The 21804-nt window shown below is 45.5% G+C and overlaps 1 protein-coding gene across 5 annotated transcripts in view; it reads right to left on the bottom strand.

Annotated features, from left to right (window-relative positions):
• THRB (thyroid hormone receptor beta) overlaps positions 1 to 21804 on the bottom strand; it is a 438776-nt gene that overhangs the window by 55362 nt on the left and 361610 nt on the right. For all 5 annotated transcript variants that reach the window (XM_069212038.1, XM_069212034.1, XM_069212035.1 and 2 more), the window contains one exon: positions 20591 to 20656. In XM_069212038.1, the coding sequence (XP_069068139.1) occupies positions 20591 to 20609 (19 nt within the window). In that variant the 5' untranslated portion in view covers positions 20610 to 20656. The remainder of the gene's footprint in view (positions 1 to 20590; positions 20657 to 21804) is intronic.

Raw genomic sequence — 21804 nt, 5'->3', positions numbered from 1 at the left:
CCAGCACGTCACATTAAAAATCAAAATAGTATTATTTATTATAAGCACACGTATATTATATTTATTTTTGTGTGTGTGTGTGTATATATATATATGTATATATATAGATATATATATAGCTATAGATATATAGATGTATATACATATACAGTTATATTTGAGACAATTTCTACATTTTTATCTACACAATTTTAGTGGCACAACATTTTAGAGCAATTTGATTAGATGTGCTAGGGGTTGTTCATTGTTTTCATTTCATTTGCTGTAGGTATGTTTCGTGCTTAAACATTGCATTCCCAAAGCTTCCGTTCCTTAGCTGATCCTGTGATAAGGACTTAATGCACCACGGTAAATTTAGACTTTCGTGTAAGTTTATCATTTTTTACCATTTCCAAACTACGAGTTTAACTTTCCTAATGTTTGTTTACGGCTGTGGAGACTCCACAGTTGGGGCAGAGAAGTCCAGAACTAAAAAATATAGGATATGCTTATCTTTTTATGTACTGAGTCTCCCTAATTGTGAAAATAATATTAGGAAAATTAATCTCGTAGTATGCTAATAACAAAAAAATAGTAAACGTTCACAAAAGAACTAGTTTACCTTTCTGAATCAGTGGAGGGCGTGGTGGTGGGCAACATAAGTAATATCAGAAAGGGAACCAACCCACGACAAAGAAATGCTATTTTACAATTACAAATATGAACATATTTAAATGAAACTTGGGTCGTTAAAGTAAAACTATGAAAGACCCCAAAGAAATGCTTCTCAAGACAGAACACGTGTCCTGCTGTACAGAATAAACAAACGCATAAACGTGCTTCCGTCATCACCACACGGGCCATCAGAGATGGCGTCTTTGCCAGGAGTGGCTCACAGTGCTTTTTAGGGGTGGGCAGGAGGGTTGGGTGGGGGTGGGGCAATTAATTAAGAAAACATTTACCTGTATTGCCGCCAATACTGCGCCGCTCCTCTGCTACAGCTGCAGGCACAGGCTCCCAGCCTGCCCTGCAGCCAATCCGAACGCTGCTGTCATGTGGCTGGCAGCATGACAGCAGCATTCGAATTGGCCGGAGCGCCCAGCCAGAGCGCTCCCAGGCAGAATGGGAGCCTGTGCCTGCTCTCTCCAGCCCGGCAACACTGTGCCGGGCTGGAGAGAGCACAGTGCGCATGTGTGTTTGGCCGGCCCGAGACGGCTGGCCAAACATACATCCGTCCCTGTCATAGCCCGTGGCCCCGCCCCTTTTAATACAAAATGATATTAAACATCGTTTATTATCATTTTATAGTAAAAGGTCTGCAGCTGCTGGCGCGGGGCAACGCTTCTCCGCCACAGAGTATTCCTGTAATGTATTTATTGAACATAAACTAAATGATGCGATGATACTGGATTTTCAATGTTTCTTTTCAATACATGACAGTAGACCTGATTAAGGCAGGAGACTCCCAATTTTTGAAGCAAAAAATGTTTTTTATTTGCTGCCTCCCGCATGAAATTGCATCTGCTTCAATAGAAGTCAATGGGGGAAATCCATTCTTCCGATTATTTTTTTTAAATCTACCACTTTCCCCATCTGAAATGTTGGCATGTATGCTTTCCTGAGTCTGGATATAAGATAAATAACTTGGCATTCTCGTCTGATGGTCAGGGCTCACTGGACAATACAAAATAATATGCGATTCAGCGCGCACTGTTTGGAAGACAGCGCATCATGTGCGCTGCGAGCGCAGTGGAACGCATGTTAAAGGATGCACCCTTCTCACGCAGCATGGTTCCTCCCAGGGCTCTGGAAGAGTGGGGGCCTTGCACAACCCTCCCTGTTTAGGGCTAAAGGAAATCCACCCCTCACCCTCCAAATGCCCGTCATGCTAAGCCCCTGCCCCTGTGAGCTTTGGGCACCATCACGTCCCACCCCACGCCGATGCCAGCCCAAGTGGTGCTATGCAGTGGTGTAACAAAACTTGAGGGGTTTCCCTGCAAAATACATGGAGGGGGCCCCCATGTTACGGACCAGGCACGAGCTCTCATCCAGGGGCCCGCTGCCCATGCACACTGCCTGAGGGGGGCCACCTGAAGCTCTGCCCCCCCCCCATGCGCACCGCAGGGGCTGCGGGGGCTATTGTGACAGCACTGCTGATATCCAGTCCTAACAGGCACAGTCCGTGCACAGGCGCCCAGGAAAGAGAGTAAAGTTTTATCCTACTTCTCATTGCTCGAAGTTTCACCACAATTGAGGCGGTATCCCCACTGGAAATACTTATGAAGAGTAAAAAAATAAATAAATAATAAAATGAATCAAAAGGGATTTACAGATTGCCATCTATTCATCTATTCATAAGAGGGCTGCCTTGGAAACACATGATTCTGTCCATTGACTAGACTGCCAGGCAGCGAGATGAAGGGAGAGGGCGACGTGATGGCGCTCCTACGACGTCAGTAGAGCCAGCAGGACTATCTCACCCAGAAGGCTTGTACCCACCTTGGGATGGGAGCCATGGTGGTGAGTAGCGGCCCTCTTTGCAAATGGGTTACCATTACCTTTCAGTAGTCTGTAAAATATTATTGTTTTGCAAACTAATTTTCGGTGAAGGGAATCGGTATTTGGAAGGGACGCCGTAAATACGCGAATCCAAATCCAGATTTGGTATGGTTTCCTACTGCCATTAGCGAATCAGTAACCTGATGCCGAATCATTAAATGGGCTTAGTACGTTCCAAAAACACAGTTAAAGGTTGCAAACCCTGCCATTTACTGAATCGCAGGAGCAGTTTGTGCATTCGTACATCCGGGCATAGGTTAGTTTTAGGCCGCGGATTCGGTGACGCGGATGATGCTACACGGAATCGCAGGACTCGAATACTCGGGGACTCGAGACCCAGTATTATTTTAGCTACAGAGCTCCACTTCTGAAGGGACCACTCTGGCGAGTCTTACAGCAGCTCACCTGCAGCACACGCGTCGCCATGCCCATGTCATGCAAGTGGTCATGTGAGGCACTTGAAAGCACAACAAAGGTCCACCCAGGAAACAGAGGCGCCCGCACAGACGCCATCTTGTCCCCTGGACTCTTCAGACATGTTCACTTGCGGTCCCAGCAAGGGTGGGCGTGGAGGGTCTTTCACATTCCCAGGGGCTCTCGCTATGATGGGCAGAAAGGTTCTTATCAGTCCCTCCTACCTCAGGGGAGTGTGAATGTTTCCCCTTAGCAGTGACACCCACACTGAGGTCACTCCCCTACTGTGCAGATGGAGAGGGCCTTTCAACAAACCCTTTAAATGCAACATTACACCAGATCTGGGCAACATACATTTAGTGACAGTCATGGGATTTATTTTTACGTTTTTAGTAAAAGATACCGGGAAAACCACAAATTTGACTTTTGTTGTGCTAAATGTATTTGCCCTTCTATCTATCCCTTCGTGTGCCGGTTTTTGTGAATTAATTCGACAGACTGAATCTCACATCAGGCGCAACAGGCTGCCGCTGAGCAAAGTTTATGTTTGAACAAGAGGGCGCTGGACACTGCACACCTGTCATCTAGCAGAGGGCAGTGAGTGTCCAGGGGCTGCAGTAAGTGGAAGGGTGGTGTTAGAGCATAGGGAAGGAAGTGTGTGAGCAGAGGGGGCAGTGTGTGAGCAGAGGGGGCAGTGTGTGTGAGCAGAGGGGGCAGTGTGTGTGAGCAGAGGGGGCAGTGTGTGTGAGCAGAGGTGGCAGTGTGTATGAACAGAGGGGGCAGTGTGTGTGAGCACAGGGGGCAGTGTGTGAGCAGAGGGGGCAGTGTGTGTGAGCAGAGGGGGCAGTGTGTGTGAGCACAGGGGGCAGTGTGTGAGCAGAGGGGGCTGTGTGTGAACAGAGGAGGCAGTGTGTGTGAACAGAGGGGGCAGTGTGTGTGAACAGAGGGGGCAGTGTGTGTGAGCAGAGGGGGCAGTGTGTGTGAGCAGAGGGGGCAGTGTGTGAGAGCACAGGGGGCAGTGTGTGAGCAGAGGGGGCAGTGAGTGAGCAGAGGGGGCAGTGTGTGTGAACAGAGGAGGCAGTGTGTGTGAACAGAGGGGCCAGTGTGTGTGAACAGAGGGGCCAGTGTGTGTGAGCAGAGGGGGCAGTGTGTGAACAGAGGGGGCAGTGTGTGTGAGCAGAGGGGGCAGTGTGTGTGAGCAGAGGGGGCAGTGTGTGTGAGCAGAGGGGGCAGTGTGTGAACAGAGGGGGCAGTGTGTGTGAGCACAGGGGGCAGTGTGTGTGAGCACAGGGGGCAGTGTGTGAGCAGAGGGGGCAGTGTGTGAGGGGCAGTGTGTGAGCAGAGGGGGCAGTGTGTGTGAGCAGAGGGGGCAGTGTGTGTGAGCACAGGGGGCAGTGTGTGTGAGCACAGGGGGCAGTGTGTGTGAGCACAGGGGGCAGTGTCTGTGAGCAGAGGGGGCAGTGTGTGTGAGCAGAGGGGGCAATGTTTGTGAGCAGAGGGAGCAGAGAGTGAGCAGAGGGGGCAGTGTGTGTGAGCAGAGGGGGCAATGTTTGTGAGCAGAGGGAGCAGAGAGTGAGCAGAGGGGCAGTGTGTGTGAACAGAGTGGGCAGTGAGTGAGCAGACGGGGCAGTTTGCGAGCTGGTAGGGGCAGGGAATTGGGTGGGCAGTGTATGAGGAAAGGGTGTGTAGGAGCAGAGGGGGTAGTTTGTGAGGTGAAGGGGCAGACAGTGGAGAGGGCAGTGACTGCGGCTAAAGGGGGGGGGAGGGCAGGAGCCGAAGAGCAGAGACCGGGAAGTGAATGAGCAGATGAGATAATGTGTGCGCGCACGCGAACGCGCACAAAGGGAGTCGGAGCCGCCGAGATTTGGGAACTAAAAGCAAGGTCAGTCTTAAAAATAGATCAAATTGCACACGTCACAAATGGGGGAGCCCCACCCGGGTCACCTGCAATGCCTCCTAATTTCTATTCATAAATGGCTAATGTGATGTGAGTCCACTCGATAGTTGTATGAACTTGGCTCCTAGGCTTGGAGCTCATTCTAATGCTGGGAAAGAAACAGGGTGAAGCAGGGTGGGCCCTGGCCTGGTCTCGCCTCTGGTACAAATGTAAGTGATGCTGATGACGAGTTGGTGGACACCCTGGACAAGAGGTTGCAAGAAGGCTCGAGCAGGTGGCAGCCTAAACACAATGCAACCGAGAGCCTGGTCCTTCAGTGAGGCGACCGACATCTCCAAGGGCAGCCCAGGGCAGGCGGGTGCCCTCGGAGGGAGCCCAGACAGGAACATTGGAGGCATCATTTTAATGACCTTAAATTGGCCAACATGAAGAACAGGTGGCAGGGCAGCAAGGGGACTGAACAAGGCTAGATAGTCCACGCAGAGGCAGCCCTCGATGTAGCACCCAAAATGCCCCAGTTAGGGCAGCGTGGAGGTTTTAGTCTATCTGGAGAAAACCCAGAGAGCTGCTTTTGAAATAGTAACCCGAGTGTACGACACACCTTTCAAAGATGAGCTCCAAGTTTCATTCACACAGAAAGAATGGGGAAAAATAGATTATTGTGGGCTTCAAATTGCCAAGTTTCTTGGGGAACAATACTAGAGGTGTGGGGTCTCATTCCAAGGTTAGAAAGAGGTGGGGTCAGGGCATCGAAACTAGTTTCATACGGGAAAAAGTGAATCCATGAAACTGTCTCTTAAATAAGGACAGAAAAAAATCTGTAATTGATTAGAAAAGTGTTGCATGCCATCATATAGAAGTTATATTTATTTACAAATGTAATAATACGTAATACGTTACTGGGGCCAACTCAGTGCACTCAAGGAAAACAGAAATAAGAATAACCCCCCCCAAAAATGAGAGGAAGAGGTTAGAGTCCGAACATTTTCGGAAACCTGTCCTGTAACCATATTTTTTGATGTCTCTTCAAAGTGGTAAAACTCAAGCAGAGAATTTCAGCCTTTAAGAGTTTTCTGAACTGCAGATAGTTAGAGTTGGAGCAAAGCTGTGGACTGATGCAGTACCAAAGTCTCTGGCCTCAGTTCCTCAATTGCCCCAGAGATGTTCCCAGTGCTTAATTTGTAAATAAAGAGTTGCCGGTGCCCAAAGCCCTCCTCTTAAACACTGCTGCAATTAAATGTGCGAATACGGAATACTGAGGCACCGTAATCCTGAAGCCATCTCGGGCCTCTTCAATCCATTTAAAGCCACTCCCTGCCCCTTCAGCTCCCTCTTGCAGCTTTCTGCTTTCTCCCATTGTGACGCTTTTTAGTTTTTTCCTCCTCCGTCTTTCCCATAAGTGTCTTTTGCTCGCAGCAAATGCTTGAGGCAGAAGAGCAAGCGCCGGCCTCAAAAATAAGTGCCGTGCTCAGCACCGGAAACAACAAGCACTAATTAAGCACTGGATGTGCCTCAATGCTGGACTCCTGGGGTCTTTTGGAGAGTCACCGATGCCAGTCTTAAGTTCCCAGCAGGGATATAATGTGAAGGCAGACTCCGCATGCAAGAACAGACTTTTAAATTTGACTCTGTGCTCCACCAGGAGTTTCTGGAAGGCCAGCACAGGCTGGCCAGGAGAAGCCAGGAGAGGAGTGGTACTAGGGGCCCCTACACACCACACATTTGAGTCCTTCAGAAACGGCACCGCCAAATCTCACATCAGCTCCGCTGCCATTTGGCTAGGTTTGTGCTACACAAAAACACCTACACACTCAGAGTCCATGCACTTATGGATCTGAAAGGGCAGGAACACTGAGTGTAAACTGATGGTTTTCACCAGCACACTGAGTTGTGGGGAGTAGGTGAGATGTGAGTTCAGAATCAGTTCCAGGGTTCTTACCTGCTGTGAGGGTGCAGGGGCTGCCTGGAGGGTCACAAGCTAAGCCCAGGATGAAGACATTTTGTTCGAAGTAAGCGCAAAAATAAAGCTTTATAACATACAAGGTTCAAGCACAGGGGCCTGGAAATTACCGAATGAACATACACACTTTATTTTATTCAACTTGATGCAACACTTGTAGCTTGTTTGGGGGCCACAGAGTTCACTTTGGACTGCACCCCACTTCTCTTCGCCATGGTTGCAGTTCTTGTCTATTTTGCTGTTCCCCCAGTTCTGCAGCTCTTTGGCATTACCTCTGCTGTCTTAAATTAAAGTATCTCAGTTCTTGGAATGAATACATCATCACAGCACTGCAGTGAGGAGATGCCAGAAACGCACTCTTTCTCACACAAAACGAAGATGAATTGTTTTACCCCAAGTACACAATAAAATACCACCACATTTATGGACAGCCAGCAGAAACATAATCCAAGAATTTGGAGGGAGGTTATGGTCAGAGCTAGTTGAATTCTGCGAGTCAGAGGCTGTAGTACATATTCCACATAATTATGGATTTATCGCACTTGCTACATAATCAGTCATCTGCTGCATAATTTGCAGATTTTATAAAAAAAAAAGAAGTGTTTCAAGCTCTGATCAAAAGTGAGTTAAAAAATGTTGCACACATTGGAAGACAAAGGACAAAGATTAGCTGCTCACCTTTCTGTTCCTAATTGTTGAACATATACTAAACTGGTACTACTGAGGTCAATTTTAGTCGAGACGATATTCATGTGCGTCCAAATTAAAATCAGAGCATGATAACATTGCTACAAAAATTCCAGATGACGCTGACTAATTTGCATCTTCTTGCATTATAATTTATTCAACCATGCCACATAATTTGATCCTCCAGTGCCTCACACCAGCTGTCCTGGCAATGGTTTATTAGTTCGAAGTTTTGGCTCCGGAATGAAACTCTTTTGTTCTCAACACAATGTTTAAACAACAAACCAGGCTAAAAGTGAAATATACTTGTCCCCATCTCCTATGAGGCCAGTGACCACGTCTGAGCCAAGAAGCGATCATTGAAACATCTAATCGGGAGATAAACAACTGCCCCTAACCCCCACTACCCTGCCGCTATTCACTCCTCCATTTGCAGTTTCTTCACATTTCCCCCCCCCCGCACAGCCCCCAATGAATCATCCTCCTTTCCCTTCCGGTTGTCTTCTGTTGACTGTGATCACTGCTAAAGACTGAGGCCCTGTGCAGGACTTCAAACATACGGTATTTGGTGGTGTTGAGACAGTCATTTGGACCCCTGTGGAGAGCCAGAAAGTTCATTCACTGACATAGGAGTCCTATTTCTGATGTGTGTAGTCAGTCCATGGACAGGAGACTAATGTCTTCTCCAGGTCAAGCCCCTCCCTCGATACACTTAAATAAAATAAATAAATCCAGGATTTGTAAAGCGCGGCAAATCACCCGTGAGGGCCTCAAGGCGCTGAATTGTAGCACGGGGAGATTATGTGATTTGTCCAGAGTCACAGGATGTTGCGCCCACGCCGGGACTTGAACCTGGTTTCTCCAGCTCCGAAGTCAGCAGCTCTGGCTGTTACGCCTCATTCTCTCAGCTTCCACAAGTTATGCTGAGTAACATACAACACACAAATAGGAGTTACTTTCTCACCTATGCAATGCCATCTCTGCTTGAACGACTCAATCAGAACACTATTTTTCTCCTAAGATGTGGCATCCAGTTGCCCACCAGAGATGGAGTGGTTGGCCATACCACGTTACGTGGTGTCACCCCACAGGTCAAGGACAGAAGGCTAGTTTCTATATGTTCTGTGACATCTATATATTGTCTATACTGTGTACCACGGAGTCCACTTATAGTGGGTCCTGGAGTAGGCCCCCCGCGCTCGGACTTGGGCACCATCTTGGCTCAGTGAGTGTGGCACATGAACCAAGGTGTCCAGCTGGCCTTGACGCAGCATTACCATTAAAAGGTGGGGGTTGAGACGTCAGCATTCACACGAAAAAATGACTAAAGATTGACCATCTGCATAATTCATCGTAGCCTCGGGTGCCCTTCGTTTCCTTGTCTCAGGCCACATGATTATGCGGAAGGATGAAACTGCACTTTTAGTTAAACAGCTGCTACAAATGTCTTTCTTATGCATGAGGCTTAACTATTGTTCTGCCGTAAACAGAGGCTTCCCAGAGCTCTTGTGTTTCATCCCATGGTACAAACTGTGCTGCCGGTTCACCTGCTTCTAACGCTGATGATGTCAACAAGTGCCACATGTCATTAGTTTCCTACAGCGATATCTTGATTGTAACTGCATTCTTAAATATGCATGCACCAAACCCTTACTCTAAATATTTATAGATAGATTAATGATTCCAGTAAAACATCAAACGGCATCTCCATGGTGATCCCAGCACATCCAGGATTCACCACTCCCTCCCATTGCCTAAAGATGGGAACTTGCTCCCTCTGCCTGCATGTCCAGGAACTACTGCAGAATAAAAACATGACACAGGGCGTTGCTGTGCATGCGCACTTCTCCAGCAAGGCGTTCAAGCTCTTGTGTAAGTTTTCTGCAACCGACCACCAGGGTCGGATTGGGAAGGCATGCAGGCGGGCACTGGGCAATGGGCCGGGGCCTTAGGGTCACCTGTGGACCTAGAGCATCAGGGCTTGATTTAGATTTTAGTGGACAGGTTACTTCATCACAACTGGCAGGCCCTGGCAGACTTTAGCTTAGCCCCCAAGAGGATGGCACAGACCCCTAGAAGCAGTGTCCCGCTCCCCTTCCGTGCTGTCAGACTGAGCCAGGGGACGGGAGAATACAGCAGCCTCCTGGGAGGTAGATGATATGGTCGTTGAGTCATCTTCACCCCATCAACAACCCCCCCTGCCCAAGCCAGGCTGGGGGCCAGGTGTTGCTCTGGCCTTTGGGCGATTCTCACCTCAGCCCCCCCCATGTGTCTGACCCAGTCCAGCAGCAGTTCTTTTCCTCTGAACGCTGCCCAGCATGCCATCACATACAGGCCATGGTGAGTGGGGGAGGAGGGAGTGTACAGGGACCTCGCTTGGGGCCAGGTGTTGTCACCTTGGCCCCTGTGTATTTTAAGCCTTTCTGGAGGGACTGTGCCTTTGCATAGGCCTCGCTATGAAGCCGCCTTTCCCACCGAAAAAAATAGAGAGGATGTGAACTACGTTTCGATGCCAGTGTCGGTTCAGCATCCCGTGCAAATCAATTAATTTCCCAAGGCCTTGAATAAAAATGAATTTGATCTTGTGTAATGTAACTTGTGCACATGCAAAGTGCTCCAATGCCTTTGGGCCAAGGTCACGTTATATAAAACTACACAAACACAAAATAACTGGGCAGATCCTGCAAACGCCTGAGCATGATAACTAAAGAGGACTCTTTATATAAAAACATTTGTATTCATTTTTAACATGGCTTTTCTGCCTTTATCTAGCTTAACTATCAGTCAAGGATAATTACTGTAGCATTAGTACACATTTTCGTAATAGCCAGGACAGTAAAACACCAGTGAAGCTGGTGAGAAAAACGGCCATGTGGCAACCCTAGCTAGATCAGGTGTTGTGGCCTTTTGCCCTTTTATTTCACCTCGACAGCCGGCCAAACTGCAGTGCTTCTAATTTCCATCAATTTCACTAGCTCTAAAAGCTTTCAAATTCTTACCTTAACAAACATTTCTCTAAAATTTAGTCCAATGACACTAACCAAATGGTGATCCATAAAGGGACGATCTGCGAATGGCCATGTTTTTGGGAGTGCCTTGTCCTGTGACCCCAATCCGCTCCTGCCCATCACAGGCAGTTCAGTGTTTTTGAGCACAAGCCAAACTTTGCAGGCAAAACATTTAGAAGATGTTCTGTTTTTGTGGAGAAGCCCGTGTCTTCTGTATTAAAGAATGGTGAGGAATTTGGTGAGGTGGGAGCAGAAAAGATTCATTTATCAAATTTAAGAATAACAAGCATTTGCAATGCAATGGGTCTCGCATTTGCGAGACTTAGAGCTATTAGCGTTGTAAAGTCTTAGCCAGACTTTTATTGCCACATAAAATGAAAATGAAAAGTAAAACAGTTTTACATAAGTGAGTCAATTTAAATTGCCTCGGCATGAGCGTGAAGAAGCACACAAAATGAACCATAAGTTTGCTCGCAGTCAAACGTATTGGCAAATGTGCAGCGAAATCGCGCTGCGAAGGAAATAAAAAGAAAAAGTAGTCCAGAAATCATGCTGAAAACATGGAGCCTGGTTGCTTTCAGTAGTTGACCAGTGTGCTCGAAGAGGGCTAAATACCAGAAAAGGCATGATGTATGCATGCCTTTCACAAATAGAATCAAATGATTTTTAAAAGGCAAGCCCACGATTGAACAAGACCAGTGGGCGTGGTTAAAAGCCCACAGAGAGATTACAGCATGCTAGAGCGCTTGCACGCTCAACCCCAAGAAGGAGGGCATTGAAGCCAATTTTCAATCTAAGCACAGAGTGTGATAGGAGAAACTTGAAGTGACGTTTAAGGATTTAGAGATTGTCAGGATAAGGGATGGTGGAGATTGACAAAGGCTCCACCAATTTGGGAGAGCTGCGCGTATTCCACCAAGCTGGGCCCTAACTAGGGTTGTGGCACGGGGATTGACTGGCTGGAGCGTGGACCCAGAATCACTAGCGTGCTTCCAGGGTCGTTCCCAGCAATGAAGCAGCCCCGGCCATAAAAGGTGGTGCGAGGTGGCAAGCTGATCTCTTTTTGCCCACTCTCCACCCCAGACAGACGCACCTCCAGAAGCAGAGAGCCCCACACATCGCCCGCATTTGACCTAATAACGTTGGAGAATTTGGAAGTGCATTGCAAAATCCTTTGCAGGCAGCATAAGGGCAATTTTAATCCTTACAATTTCTAACTGCACCCTCCACCAAAAGCCCTCTTAAAACACTGGTCTCTGGCTCTTTAAGCTGAAAGAGAGCTTCAGTTTGTCCAGTTTGCAGCTGTATGGAATACATGTAGATTATGTACAGTAGAGATAGATGTACATGAGACTTTCAAAGCGAAAAAAACTATACAAAACTACAAATAAGTAAATGAATGAAATAAATGCCCCTGGACTCTCCGAGTCACCACGACCTACTCAGCATCCACAGAAAATTTTGTGGATGAAGGCGGAAGTCGAGGTACTTTTCATGGACCTCAACTCTGGAACCCAGGGCCCCCCTCAGATCTGGCATCTGGATGTCTACCGGACCTTCAGGAAAATCTGACAACTCACCCCACTGTGCCTCGAAGCTCCCATCACTTGGTTGTGGAGCGACGAGGTTGCGCATTAGAAGCCCACATATCTCTGTGCTGCATTAATAGAGCAATATAGAGTCATGTGGGCTTCGTAGGATTCTGGTGTGTGCAGGTTAACTGTATCCTTATTTGTGCTTTATTTGCTTAGTAATTCTTCTATTGCTCTATATCACTTCAGACTCGTGGCACTTTCCAGTAAGGGTGAGGACAGCATCTGCTATGAGGTAGGGCCATTGAAGATTTGAATGTTCTCACTCTGCTAGCAACAGAATGATTTCCTGAAGAACTAGGTGTCTTTGACTTTTTGCTTGACTTTAAACCTTTAGGTGCAAAGACTCCATTGTTAGGTTTGATAAGTAACTGCACTTGCGCCATTCATGGCAAAAATATTGTATTTTATATATATACATTTTGTTACATTCAGTTTTCTACATTTCTTTACAGAAAACAATCAACTTCTTTTTTGCACTGTAACAGGTATTAGTTTTATTTCATTTGCCTGTGCTTGGGTTCATGCCTGACCCTGATATGGGTGCACGAGTTAGCTTCATCTGCACCTCGGAAGAGCCTGACTTCAAGATGGTCGAAGTCTTACTAGAACAACATGGAAAGCAGTGATCCCACCAGACGTCAACCATGATGGGATCAGGCTATCAAGCGTGCCACGTGGAAGCCAATCAGACTTACAGTACACACTTCACCTGTGGACTCTAAAACGCTTTAATCCATCTTGAGCCAGACAGCGGTTCTGCAGGCTCTGTCCATCTATCTTCTTACCTACGACAGCTCGTGAGTCACGAGCGAACAATCTAGTGCAAGGCTGCAACAAATACACAGCATCGCTAAGACAATGCTGCCATTCTATTTCATCGAGGTGTATCAAATTAAATACTCCCTGAATTTAACATCTCATCAAAGCTGCCCCTCATCTCAAGATATCATGGTTACTGATTCTAAAATTCGTTCATGTGTTACCTTAACACCAGCCATTTCAGTCTATGATGTTCTGTTTTCTTCCCTGTTGTTTAGTTATCATTATGTCCCATGAAGTCACGTGGTCTCAATTGTAGTTGGCAAAATGTCACCCTGCATTCTTTCTACATTTTTCTATAGCTCTCTGGTCTGGATTTAAACCTTAATTTGAGGACTTATCATGCTTTATCAACCATTTAAGAAATATTTTTTACACTGAACAAACCTCAAATACCCGTTGTCTCTGTCGCCTTGCAGGGGTTTTGCTGTTGAGGGCAGCTTTACTGAGACTGTTCTTTTTGTTTTCCTCATTAGACGAACTTGAAAGACAGGAATTTAAGTCGTATTGCGGGAGGACTTTTAATATGGCTCGGGTCATCCTGTGGGTGATTGCCCTTCTTATCAGGATGCCTTGCTAATATAATACTAATGAAAAAGAAATATTGAAGCTAAATAAATCCAGGATTTTGTAGAGTGCGGCAAAGCACATATGAGGGTCTCAAGGCGCTGATTTGTAGGCACGGGGAGATTAAGTGATCAAGTTGATTTAATTTGTTTGAGTATAGTATTGCACTTTGTAGAACAGTCTTTATTCAAGAAGGTGAGTGAGGATGATTATTTGCCATATACGGTGGTGCTGGTACAATTTTCAGCGTTGGCAGTTCTGGGGAAGAAACAAAGATATTGAAGGGTGAAAGGGTGTTCCCGGAGCAGAGGGAGACTGTAGAAGGAGAGAAAAGTTAAAGAACATGAACATTCTAGAGTTAGAAACATCTGTGGCTGAGTCTATGCTTACAAAGTTGTTTTGAGTGTAAGCATTATTGGAGTAAACGGAGAATGCTAGCCTCTGTGTTTTTAATAAAATTATCTTGCCATGCTTAGGAGACGCATCATTCTTGTTGTCATTTTTGCAGCCAGAGTAACGAATGTCTTGCACGGGTTTAATTACTTACAATCTATTAGATCCTCTGCTCATGTCTTCACTTATAACCTTTCTGCATTTGTTTCAGACAGTGCTTAATTTGAGTCAGTGGTTTCTGGTGCTTGGGCACCAGCACATAACTCTCAACACCAGCACTTATGACAGTCTTCCATATGGTGGCGCTGTTTGACTAATTTTGAAATAAGCACAATAATAGTTATTTAATAATTTAACACATCTAATACCTGTAGTTCAAGGTTTAGGTGGCTTGGAAAAGTTTGAATTGTCACACTTGTAGGAGTCTGATGGTCAGTAGTTGTGTTGGTACTGGCATTGGCAGGGGCAATGGATGGCGCAAACTGCAGTGGTCTCTGGACGAGGACCCTGAACTTATTTTTTAGTTATTGTTTACAACTAGGTACTGGATTCAGACACTTCTGGACTTAGGACTGAATATAAATACTAAAAAAATCTGAAATTCAGAAGTAGCAATTGCTTAACAATTGAACATTTTAGCTAAATAAATAATTATGTGTTTTGGGAAGTATTTTCTGCAGTCATATCTTATTCATGTAATGTTTTTTCTAAAGTTTGAGTAAAACAATATGAAAAAATGCACAATTATTACATGTAACAAGTGGTTAATTCATTGCTGGAAAAACGGCAGTCCTGCCGTGTTAGGAAATGTTTTGGAGACAAAGTTAAATGAGAAATCCTTACACACTTCAGGCTTAATGAAGTCTTACAGTGGTATAAAGTTATTGTAAGTGCAGACTTTAGATTAAATTAGAAAACAGAATCCATGAATATCAGCTCCCTATTAGTTCTATTTCAAATCCACATGTCCCAAGCCTCCCTTTCTTGCACATTGCAGCATTTTTTTGTTTCTAAGAAAGCTTATTTTTTCATTATTCCAGCTGAGGATGCTGAATCTAAATGTTAGCTGGCTGAAAAGAGGAGTTTGGGACACTTGTGCAAGCATGCTGGAAAATACATAGCATCTTGGTCAGAATCATCATAAAAAATTGTTTCTTCGGCTGATTATGTAAATTGGTAAGTGTCGTGTAACAGCGCATGGATACTCTCACGGTGATTAGTTGCGCCGTATAAATCGACAAAACAGACTGAAATCAGACAGCCCCATATTTGCTTTCAGGAAACTTGGGGCCATATGTACGAACACATTTCCCCATAGACACAGAATGGGTAAAGCCCCTTGCTACATCTGGCCCCTGGTGATTTCTTTGACATATTGAAAGAGGTCTGTAAGCTTTACAGTAGTTGCATATTTTGTTTGATTTAGTGCTGCACTTGTATCCTGATGTTTTGTGAGATTCCTGGACCAGCTTCTAGATGCCAGATCATCTGCAGATAACTGGACCTGAAACTATGAATCTTCTCAGTGTTTTGAACTGCAATGGGAAAAGGTCAATATACAAATCAAAGTTTATCATCGAAAGTGGGTAGCCTTGTTCCTTGTTATATGCAGTTTTTTTGTTTACAGATTAACTGTGATGGGGTCCAGTGTATGTTATACAATACCAACATTCATTTTGTGAATACAAGGCCAAAACCCATTTGCTGCAAAGCAAGGACCAAATATTTCCATCTTAGATGATCAAATGCCTTTTCACAATATAATCCTTAGCATTTAGGAAAACATAGTTGCATTATCAACGATGTCCTTTTGTCACGAAGCCTTGCAGATTCATGTGTATTAATACCGACATAGATGCTTTAAGATTTTCTTGTCTGAGACACACATACCTCTTTCTGTTATGATTGTTTGATAACGTCTCTCCACACCCCATGAAGCCAACTTTAAAAAATCTGTATTTTACAAACTGTTCTTAAATTAGACTACATTACATGTTCAACTGTCACTCTAAGGGAATTTCAAGAAGTACGGATTGATGAGACAGTGTTTTGTTGGAACAACTGGGCTTACACCAATACCAGGTTGGGAAACAAATGTGTTTGTGGATAAAGATACTATGCACCATTCTAAGGATTATAGCAAAATAGCAAATGCAGGCTTATGAGCAACTCTTTATATTGTTGTAGTGAAAGAAGGCCTCAGAATCAATTTAGGAATAAGCGGAGATAAATTTCACACTGGTTAATTCTCAACTGATGTCTTTACTCTGGCTTGTAGCTCACAGGGGTGTTTCAAGCCATTGGCTTCAATTCTATCAAATTAGTTATTTGACAGCAAAGTTCACTAAGCAGTGTCATGACTTTCAAATTCACAATGTCCCTTTGCATGTCCCCTTATCAATAGGAGGTTCTCATCTCAAGAAGTAGCATGTGAGACGCTGAAAGCTTTTTATATGGACATCTTCAGATAGACTAATGGTTAGTCCAATAAAAAGTATCCAAGTTAAAATGCTTGTTTCCTGCACTCAAAAAACACATTAAGAGAGGTTAACTATCGCCCTGCAGGCGGGTGAGGGGAGAGACAGCCCCTACCTGCAAGGGCATGTCTGGGTGTCCATAAGACCTCCTTCACCACCTCTGGAGGGCTTCCATCAGTGGGTGCACTGACAGTGTGCCACCGTCAGTGCATCTCCAGAAAGTTTCTTTGCCTTTGCGCCCACTTCTATAGTACAGCGCAGAGGCAGAGAGATTTCTTTATTTGCATGGGGCCACACCCCCATGCAAATGAGGGAACGCCCTCTGATAATAACGCTGGCGCATGTGCCTGTAATACAGAAGGCGCCTCACAAGCATCTGTGGCACCTTCTGTAATACCAAAGAGCCCCGTGGGTTTGTAAAGTGAGCCCAAACACCTGTTGCGCCCCTGGGCACTTTGTGTACTATAGCCCATATATGTTACAAGTATAGTAAAGCTACACTTGGTTTCTGGATGTCTTGTCCTACAACATTTGCCCGACGCACTTTGCCCCACACCCTGGTTGTGGGGCCACCCCGCATGGTGGACAAAAACTCTAGTTAACCAAGGCATCCTTATGTTTCTCCAACAGGGCTCTTTGGACTGAACACAGACCTAACAGGGCCTCTCTGTCCCCTCCAACTATTTCTATTTGTCACTTCCGGGAGTAGGCCCCCTACTGCCCTTACCCTCTCTCTGCGGCGGGGGACTTCGGTGCCTGCCGGTGTGTGATGGAATAGTTTGTCACTGGGGCCAAGAACACTGTGCACCCGTGCACCACAGCATTGTGTGCCTATGTCTCCTGCTTATTATGCAATAATCGCTGTGTATTTGATTACAGACCTACTCAAATCAACTCTGTAAACCAGGGATATCTTAAGGATTTTGGGTCCCAGGCCCAAACTTCTGTTCGGAACAGCTGTGAATTTATGATCCAGTTTCAGCTCTTTCGTGCCCTCTTTGGCCAGGGTGCTGACACTGCACAGGCACACGCGTCCAAATTCTAATGCGTTTACTTCTAATATTCAGGGATTGATACATGTTTTCAATATTGCAGCACAACACCAGATGAATAATATTAATGCAAACAACCTCTGTGACACCCTCCCATGCCTCCTATGTGAGGTCCTTCTTGGATCTGATATCAACTTTTTTTATGACATAAAACAAACACAACATTTCTCTGCAAAATGCCTGTAATAGACTCTCACACATCACCCACATTAAAAATTAATTAAAGGAAAGCGGTATTTAAAACAATCCCTTTAAGAATTATTCAAGATCATCAGGCCAAGACTTCCTGCAGAACGGAGCTGGCTCTATCAGGGCCCCCTGAAAGGCAGGGGCCCGTGGCCAGAGCCCTCTTTCCCCATCCCTTAGAACGTCTCTGCTGTAAACTTGGGAGCTTTCGAGGTCTTCGTGTGGACAGATCTATTGCTGCCTTGATCTCACCACGAAGGAACCGATGTACACACGGGCCCACTGCAGAGAACTGTCCATCCCTCTGCAGGGGTGCTGGCCAGCTCTGTCCAGATTCAGGGTGGACAGGACTCCCCCTCCCCCTCCGTGATGTGCTCACCAGCAAAGCGCCCAACGACACTTGCACACAGTGCAGGCACACCGAGGAGGGCTTGTGCAGGCACTCTGCGCCTAGATCACTTGCCTCACAGCACCAGAACTCTGGGGCCATGCACTGGTGTGCCCCTCGCACAACACTGACGCTCTCACGGTTGTAAGTGTCCCACACTGGTTTTAGAGGCGCTGCAATGGCATCACTATTAACATATCATATAGAGATCATGGGCGCCACCTGCTGGCCACATCAAAGCAGTTCAGGCAGCAGTATGAAAGCAACAAGCAGAACTTGATTTAAAGTGATATAGGGCTGTGGGAAATGACTGCTGGTTCTGCATCAATGCTTGTTCGTGCTCCTAGTGTGCATTAGTTTACTGAAAAGGTGATGAGATAGCTCAGATCGCCCTCTAGATATCTGTGAATAACTGGCTCGTCACAAGTTTGTGTCCTAGTGGCCAGACTCAGCCTTTCATCCTTCAAATGCTGATGAAATGAGCACCATAAAATCAGCACAATGCCCAAAAAGTGGCATTGTGCTGAGCGCAAAACAGTCCAATTTAACCCTGAAGTTGTTCCTAATGTCCACGGGACAGATGACCCCTTTTCGTTGCATTCGCCTTCCTCTTTTTTTTATTTTCAAGTTTTATGTCTTCCCTTCAGTAAAAGGGAGATCGTTTTGTTCAATTAAAAAATAAAAAAAATAAAAAAAAATGTCTCTGATGCACAGAGAGATTTCTCCCTACGTGTCAGGCGATTCTACATTTCGTCTGCCCAAGGCGCATAAGAGCAGGGACAATCAGACATTCATCCCACCCTAAACAGGGTCGGTCGACCACCACTTTGACCCAGCAATCCTCTACCAGATAGACCTTTGGGCCAGTGATTTCCATTGGTGGAGCCAACTAAGGCTGACAGCACACCCTACAAATGGGGTGAGGAAAGCAAGACTTTGGGGCGAGGGAGCCCCAGTTTACAGCACTCCTGCTGCGCCCGTTAATTACATATTGCACTCATATTTCAACATAAGGAACTGGGCATTATCGACAGACACATTGTCAGACACACGTTTCGCTCCCTCAAGAACCTTTCTCAGGGCCTGACCAGGCGCAGTAACTAGAATGTAAGATTGCTAATTCTTGGTAAATTCCTTCGCAGGTGCGGTTTTCAGTTCTGTGTGTGCAGCTGATGCCAAGCACATGAATAATGATGATTTTCAACACTAGAGGAGATACTTTAAATCCAACATAATGAATGAACTACAGACATGACCTCTTTGGACAAGAAAAAAGAAAGTCACAAAAAGAAGAAATGGAATTAAATAAATGAAAGATATAACATGTTTTTGCAGTGCAAAAATGCAAACATTATTTTGATTATCTTATATTATGGCATATGTCCACGATGTACACAAACATTTTTCAGCTCAAATGCATAAGATTTAAATTGTTAAGATTAAATACATAGTAAAATGTCAAGACGCGGGTCAGGGTTTTAGCGGTGGCAATCAGAAAGGACTATGGTAGGGTAGGTGTTGTCCTGTTCTCTTTTAGGGATAGTTACCCCTAAGTGTGTCCCACTAAAGCCTTTATTCCAAGCCTTCTATGCCTGGTTTTACATTTACACTCATTGCAGATTACAACACATTGTGCTCATTCCTAAGCTTGCATTGGTCACTTCCTCCAGGTCCCACATGGAGGACACTGTGTGGCCAGAAGAGGGCAAAACGTGCCTACTTATTGTTCCCCATTAAATGTATGAAAAGCAGTAATGTTGCGCACAGACCAAACATACCGCATGTAATCTGTGTTTCACCATTGTTAATGGCGAGAGAGAGATTTTACGCCTGGTACCACCATGGCACTGAGACCTAGGCCATGAGTGTTCTGATTGATGATGGTGATCTACTTCTCCAAGTGCCTAGATGACAGCTGCCTAGCTCTCCAAGCGCCTAGATAATAAATGTCTAGCGCTCCAACGCCTAGATGACGGATGCCTAGCTCTCCAAGCACCTGGATAATGGATGTCTAGCTCTCCAAGCACCTAGATGACGGATGCCTAGCTCTCCAAGCGCCTAGATGACGGTTGTCTAGCTCTCCAAGCGCCTAGATGACGGTTGCCTAACTCTCCAAGCACCTAGATGATGGTTGTCTAGCTCTCCAAGCGCCTAGATGATGGTTATCTAGCTCTCCAAATGCATAGAAGACGGTTGCCAGCTCTCCAAGCACCTAGATAATGGATGTCTAGCTCTAGTAGCACCTAGATGAGGGTTGTATAGCTCTCTAAATGCCTAGATGACGGTTGCCTAGCTCTCCAAGCGCCTAGATGACGGTTGTCTAGCTCTCCAAATGCCTAGATGACAGTGATCTAGGTCTCCAAGCGCCAAGCTTCAGAAAACCATTGAAAACTTGTATTTTTCCCAAGTAACCACACATTGCCTTTCATTGTGTATAGCTGCAGTTGTTTTGTCCCGGCCGAGGTGGCAGGATACCAGTTTGGTGACAGTGCGCTTTATAAATGTTTTAAAAAAAATAAAATAGAAGAGCTGACTAGGAATGACTGAGAAACAAAGTGAGGCTCCTACACAAATCACATGCACACATTCACTCATCAGAGTTTAGATACCTGACATGCTGATGGGCATCAGGGGAGAGTCGTCATCCTCATTCTGCTCTGTCTCTTGGAAGTCAACTGCGAAGAGAACAAAAGGGAAATTAGGTCTCTGACGTACACCACTAGGGGGTCTCTAGTTACCTGAGCACAGGTAAGATACGAAGGTCAAGAGACAAAATAACACCTGAACTGAACTGTATCTAAAACATCACCATCTTTAATCTCTGCAATTTCAGTGGAACAGAAGCCCTCAGAGAAGTCTGCAGGGGGCAGCGTAGAGCAGTGCTTGATTTGTAAGAAGAAGTAAGTGCCTGGGCCCTTCTTGGGAGGCCCCTCTCCCTGCACTGCCCATGCCAACCCTTTCGGCAACAGTACCAACACAACTCCAAACCATCACACTCCCACAACTGTGACAATTCAGACTCCTTCAGGCCACCCAAAGGTATATTAACGGCAGGAGAAGCAGGTGCTATTTTTTTTAATGTATATTGATTTATTAAACACATTTGTTATCCTCATCTCAAAATTAGACCGCACGCCGTGCATCTGTCACAAGAGCCAGAGCTGACAATTAAGTGCCGGTGCCGAGCACCAGAAACCCCCGGCTCAAATAAAGCACTGGTGTGGAGCAATCTAGCACCAATTCTACCAGTTTCCTATCTCACCAGTGCTTTGAGACGCGAATGACATGCTTCTGGGGAACAACATATGGGAATCTGTCTTATCAAGCTTAATCACACATGTTTCTTCTCAGTATTCCACTCGTAGACACAGTCTGCATTCAGCAGTCGAATCTTAGGGCAAAATAGGACTACATCATGGGCCAGTGATTGGCCATCAAAATGCAACAAGAGTCGCATTTTGATTAAGAAACGTTGTGTGAGTGATTATTTCATCATTGTCACTTATTTCAGAAGAACTGGTCATTAAAAACAATTAATGGATCCTGAAAACTGATTTTTAAGTAATTGAATTGCTGAAACAATTATCAACACATCCAGTTTTGATTGTACATTTAGATGTTGCATTAATACGTATTGTTTCTCAGAGAATGTTTTTAGATCGAGCCTACCGGATAGCAAAGCTGTCTGCCTTAGAACGATAATTGCTGTTTACCTAAAACATGCAGGGGTTTGATGCCAGTCCGCTACTTATCACTGGTGGGGATTCCCGTCACTCATTTCCCTACTTATTATTCGTCTTCCATCTTGTCAATCTTATGTTTG

Source organism: Pleurodeles waltl, chromosome 10, assembly GCF_031143425.1.
Source record: "Pleurodeles waltl isolate 20211129_DDA chromosome 10, aPleWal1.hap1.20221129, whole genome shotgun sequence".
Classification (NCBI taxonomy): Eukaryota; Metazoa; Chordata; class Amphibia; order Caudata; family Salamandridae; genus Pleurodeles; species Pleurodeles waltl.
Note: the sequence above shows the minus strand (reverse complement) of the source record. Positions and strands in the feature narration are given on the sequence as shown.